Raw genomic sequence first — 6,244 nt, 5'->3', positions numbered from 1 at the left:
TTTTTTTTTGATATTACTTCAATATAATTTAAACAAACAGTTGAAAGAATACTTTTTCCAAAACATGAATCATATTTCCAATCTACAATACATTTTTGAAAAATATTGGCATTCATACATGCTGCAGTCATAACTTGATCTATGTTATGGAATAATGTTCGTATTAAAAGTTTAGGAAGGATTTTTCCTTTAGCATCTTCCAATGGTTTCTTAAACAATACAATAACCATATTGAGTTGAGTAACAAAGTTGAGTTCAGTTTCAAATATCTCGTTCACAACAAATTTCCTTTTCAACATTTTATGGAAGTCATATGTTCTTCGAACCATCGTTCCTTTGCAATGTGCAATAACTATATCCATCTCAATGATTAATAAACAATTTAAGAAAATAAGAAAGTTCCTTTTTATTGTTTTTCTCTTTTTCTTTCTTTTTTTTAATTTTTAAAATTAACCCAAAAATTTTCAGCTAACAATTAACTTGACTTACCTGCTTCTTAAAGTATCAAAGCAATCATCATAACCATGGCAAGAATAACACTGATTCCATTAACACCTGATCTAGCAAATGTTGTTGATTTAGCACAATATCCATCGACTGGAACTGATCCATCAGCACATAAAGTACAATAAACAACATTGTCATTAACTACACATCGTTCACATCCAATACATGACTCACACTCTCCAGTAGTTTCATTAAGGTATTGTCCTGGTGCACATGACTCACAAACAAGTCCTGTAGAATCACAAATACCACTACAATTCTTACATCTATCACAAAGTAATGTTGTCTCATTCAAATAATATCCTTCTTGACATTGTGTACATGTATTATTATTCTTACAATGAGTACAATTATCCATACATTTATCACATGTTGTTCCATTCAAATAATATCCTTCTAAACATTCTTGACAAATATTATCACATCCAACTGTCTTACAATTTTCAATTCCAACTATTTCTTTACATGTTCCATCATCATTTTCTCCACATTTGCAATCTTTAACACATTTGCATCCATTTAATTTATATCCTGGTTGACATGATGTACAACATCCATCTTCAGTATTACAGCAAAGATTTAATTTCTTTTCTTCTGAAACTTCTACACATGTGTGATTGGTAATTGACAATTCATATCCACATGCACATTCAGTACAATAACAATCTGCATCTTTCTTTACGCACATTGGATCAAAGACATAACTGTCTCCAATTCTTGAGAAATTAGCAGTGGCATTACATTCTTGTGGAACTGGGACATCTGGGTCTGGAGTTGGATCAGGGGTTGGCTCTGGTTTTGGACAATCATCACCGTCACAGTCTGGATGATGTGGACGTTCACAGTCTTTACCACGACAAGGTGGTGGGGGTGGTGGTGGACATGTCTTTTTAGTACATGGGACACAACTAGTTTTATTTTCTGATAAGATAAAATGAGGTTCACAATCAATACATTGATCTTTATCACATGCTGAACAATGTGGGAATTTCTTTTCACATGATGTACAAGTACATCCTTCCATATATTCTCCTTCTCCACAAGTACCATTCTTATTGCATTGGAAACATTCTCCCATATAATAACTATATCCTGGAAGACATTTAATACATTCTTTTTCATTTAAACAATGAGCACATCCAACAGCACATTTGATGCATTTGTGATGTCTTCTAAATGTATGTGGTGGACAATATTTACATCCAAGAGAGAAACAAGCATCAACTTCTCCTCTTTTCATTTTTTCTGTTAATAAACAATTTAATTCAACTGGGTCACAAACAAATGGACATGGATCTGTTCCATTTGGTGCTGGTTCATATCCATAAAATGGATTTAAGGTAGATTTACAATATCTGCATGTTTCATCACCATTACATTTAGCACAATTCTTAATGTCACAATCTGGAACACAATGTCCATTCTCCATCTTCATTCCTTTTTCACATACTTTACAAATTGGTGCTTTGTCATGACATAATGAACATCCTGGTGGTCCTCTAACACAGACTCCATTATGAAGATATGAATTAGGTTGACAACTGAAACACTCATTAGCATCACAAAGATCACATCCTCTTCTTGAACATGGAATACAATGTCCTTTATCATTATAGAATGTTTCTTTACATTCTTCACATTTATCAGCGAAGAAGCATTTCTTACATGAGGCATCACATGCAACACATTTATGATATTTATCAAATCCAAATCCTTCTTTACATTTTGAACATACTCCATGAGCATTCTTTCTTTCACAATTTTCTACTTCATAACTTTCAACACATTTACCATATTCTGGATCAAGCCAATATCCATATGCACATGCAACACATGTTCCATTAGTAGTACATTGTGCACAAGTCTCATCACATTTAATACATCCTTTTCCAGATGGATAATATCCTCTTTTACATCTAAGACATTTAATACCATCACATTGTCCTGGTGCACATCCATCAACATAATGACATGGAATACATTCTCCTTCTTCTGTAAGGAAAAGTCCATTATTACATACAAGACATTTACTTCCTCTAAATTGATCATATGTACAACTCTTACATCCTTCTGAACATTTCTCACATTTTTGTGTTATTTCACTGAAATATTGTCCTGGTGTTTTCTTCATATTACATGTTGGATCAGTATATTGACACATGTATGTCAAACATTTCTCATTAGTACATGTTGCACAATCTTGGAATTTTTCTGAACATTCAACACATGTTCCATTAATAGCATTTAAGAAATGAGTTGGTGCACATTTATCACATGTTGTTGAATATGAGCATACATCACAATGTTCAATACATGGTGTTGTGCATGTTCCATAAGAGAGTAAATGTCCTTTAGAACATTTAGTACAAACATCAGCAGTACATTCTGCACAATTTTCAAATGGACATCTAACACAGGTTCCATTAACATTTCTATATCCTTCATCACAAACATCACATGTTCTATCTGGGAATGGAATCTTACAAAATCCATTATATCTTTGTTTAATATTTAATTTAATATTTTCTTCCCAATCATAATAATATTGTGCTGGATAGAAGAAATTCTTTCCATTAATAACTGCATGGAAGAAATATCCCTTCATTAAACTTGGAATATGTTTGAGTGGTGTATAAGCAATACTATAAACATGTGTAACTCCATTTTGATAAGCAAGTGGTAATTCAATCATTTTACCGTCAATAATTAATTCTACTTTACTAACCTTTTCATGTTGTGGAACATGGATAACAACTGCATAAATTCTTGAATTTCCAATTCCAGTATTAAACCAATTTCCTGCAATCATTGGTGATTTAATTCTAAGTCTTGGACTAAAGTCTGGATATGTTACATCACATGCAAATAAATTCTCATCTTTAACAAGAGTATTAACTGTATTACATCCAACAGCTCCTGATGGTCTTAATAAAAATCTTATTCTTCCTCTTGGTGTTTTTCTATTAATATAATCTGGTTTACATCCTGCAAGAACTAAATCTTTCTTTCCACAATGTTGAATATCTTGATATGTTCCATGACATAAATAACTGAAGAAATCATTTTGAGTTTTAGTTTTCCACATTAATGTTTGTGCAAGTAATTTAAGTGGTTTATATCCTGGAATAAATCCATCTAATTTTTCTGGTAATTTTGATTTTAATCTTGATCTAACATTAGCAAATGACTCTCCAAGTCTAGCGTGTGATGCTGTTTGTTCAAGTAATGCATCTTGATACAATGGATAATAATCTGGGAATTTCTTTAATCTAATTGATTCAGTTTTAAAAAGAAGTCTCCATGAATCATCTGCAATTACTGGTTTCATATATTTTTCAACAAATGCTTGTGGGTCAACTCTAAGCATATTAATTAATAAGTATGCTTGTTGTTTCTTTCTGAAAATAGCATATTCTTTCTTTCCATCTATATCTGTACTTGGAAGTCCAGGATATGGGAATCTAATAAAATTCTCTGCAATACAACTTACAATAATAAGAGCAATAAAAATTAATTTTGTTGTGCTCATTATAAGCTATAATATTATGATTTTTTAATTCTTAGTTCCTTCCTCTTCTTTCTCTTTGAGAACTTTTTTCTCTTTATCTCTTCTTTTTTTTAGATTTTCTTTTTTTCTTTTCATGATTTTTTATCATTTCTTTTTTTTGGTTCTCTGTTGTTCAACAGTATCAATTAATATAATTTTCTTTCTTATTAATTTATTATTTGTTATATTCATCTGGTCATAAAATTATCAATATGCTGTTGCTCAAATGATTCAAATTATTTCTTTCTTATTAATTTATAATTTTGTTGTTATCATTAAATACTAATGCCTCAATGACTCTTGAAAACAAAAACATTTCTTTTGTAAATTATCAACATCATACATTTAAACAAATAATGTGTTTTTCTTAATAAGTGAAAATAGTAATATAAAAAATAAATCCAATTTTATTTCAATGGAACGAATTTGGAAGAGTGGGTAGCTCCTACACCTGGTCTTCCATGGGTAACTGGTTTGTAAGTAATTGAAAATTCTCCAAGATAATGTCCAAGCATTTCTGGTTTGATTTCAACAGTGGTGAAAGATTTACCATTGTAAACACCAATAACTGAACCAATCATATTTGGAAGAATGATTTTATCTCTGCAATGTGTTTTAACAAGTTTTGGTTTTTCACCTTCTTTAGTAGCCTTTTTGATTTTAAGGAGTTTCTTGACAAGTCGTTCATGTTTTAATTTTGGGGATCTTCTATATGATCTTCTGGCTCTAGCATCCAACATCTTGACAAAATCAGCCTCTGGCATGGCAGTGATTTCTTCAAGTGATTTTCCTTGTAATTCAAATTTCTTGAAGGTTCTTTTCTTGGCTACTGTCTCGGACATTGGCTTGCAAAAGTTCTTTCTTTTCTTCAAAACCCTTTATTTCGAGAATTTACTATTATTATAGTTTTTTATACTATTTGTTATAATTATTTTCTTTTAATTTAAATTTTAATGAAATAATAAGTAATAGTATCACTCCCTTTTTAAAAATCTTCTTCAAAAAGCAGCTGTAGTTTAAATGGTAAAACACTTTCTTACATACTTGATAAAAAACTATTATCATCAAAAAGTTAAGAGTTGTAGGTTCAACTCCTACCAGTTGTATTTTTCTTATTTTTTTGTTGTGTTTATTTTCATTTATTGATAAAGAAGTAATTTATTAAACTAACTTGATAATAAATACAAAGAGTTGGAATAGAAATGAATATAAAATACTGAAACAATATATGTAAATATAATCATCTCGTTAATTTTCAATAAATTAATATATAATCAATATTATTATAGTAACTGGTTAAATTACAATGAGATTGTAACACGATTATAAACAAGTAATTTATAAAAGTATGAAATATAAATTGTTTATAAAAAAGAAACATGACTAACAAATACACACCATCATTTATTTTCTATAATTCAATACTTGACTTATATTTATTTTAAATATCCACAATTAATAAGTTATGTCAATACCATTTTTATTATTGAGAAATGTATAAATGATTAGAAATTAAATTAGTCAAACAATAATTTAAAGTATTTTATTTTAGAAAAAATAGTGTTGTGTAAAGTATTTTAGTGGTATAGTGTTTCATTTTATTCTTGGCTTGCATGGAGATTTAAGGAAACAATCATCTCCTATTTTACTCACTGTTGTTCGAATATCAATACTACTTAAAAATGAACATTCAGAGAAACAACGATAACCTATTTCACTGACTGATGTGGGTATAGTAATTTTACATAATACTACACAACCACTAAAACAATAATATCCTAATTTAGTTATTGTTGTTGGAATAATAAAATCATCTGTTGTTTGTCGATTAACTTCTTTATTATTGATTGAATTCAATAGTTCTGGTATTTCAAAACTGATTAACACTGGTTCATTAATGAATATTTTATTCTCTCCTATAAATTTAATACTTTCAATGTTTATATTATTTAGTGACGTACATCCAAAGAAACAATATTTTCCTATTTCAATTATACTTGTTGGTATATTAATACTAGTTAATGACTTACAACAATTAAAACAGTAGTTTCCTAATTCAACTACCGACGTTGAAATATTAATACTAGTTAATGACAGACATTCATTAAAACAATAATCTTCTAGTTTAATAATAGTTGTTGGTATAGTAATTTTCATTAATGACGCACAACCATACAAACAAGATTCTCT

General features: G+C 29.4%; 2 protein-coding genes and 1 non-coding gene across 3 annotated transcripts; 1 reads left to right on the top strand and 2 right to left on the bottom strand.

Annotated features, from left to right (window-relative positions):
- Nucleotides 1-496: 496 nt before the first annotated feature.
- Nucleotides 497-4,036, bottom strand: ENU1_034590 (CXXC-rich protein; the record flags this gene model as incomplete). The annotated part of the gene is made up of 1 exon (XM_008857392.1): nucleotides 497-4,036. One exon carries the CDS (start codon nucleotides 4,034-4,036, stop codon nucleotides 497-499), a length of 3,540 nt encoding a protein of 1,179 aa, XP_008855614.1.
- A 425-nt stretch (nucleotides 4,037-4,461) lies between these two features.
- ENU1_034580 (ribosomal protein S19 protein) lies at nucleotides 4,462-4,896 on the bottom strand (the record flags this gene model as incomplete). Its single annotated transcript, XM_008857391.1, has 1 exon — nucleotides 4,462-4,896. The coding sequence occupies one exon, from the start codon at nucleotides 4,894-4,896 to the stop codon at nucleotides 4,462-4,464; it is 435 nt and encodes a 144-aa protein (XP_008855613.1).
- A 163-nt stretch (nucleotides 4,897-5,059) lies between these two features.
- ENU1_034560 lies at nucleotides 5,060-5,160 on the top strand. Its single transcript has one exon. It is a non-coding gene; the product is annotated as a tRNA-Val (tRNA).
- The last annotated feature ends 1,084 nt before the right edge of the window (nucleotides 5,161-6,244 follow it).

Source organism: Entamoeba nuttalli (genome assembly GCF_000257125.1).
Source record: "Entamoeba nuttalli P19 unplaced genomic scaffold asmbl_2614, whole genome shotgun sequence".
NCBI classification, from domain to species: Eukaryota; Evosea; order Mastigamoebida; family Endamoebidae; genus Entamoeba; species Entamoeba nuttalli.
This window is presented reverse-complemented; position numbering and strand designations above follow the sequence as displayed.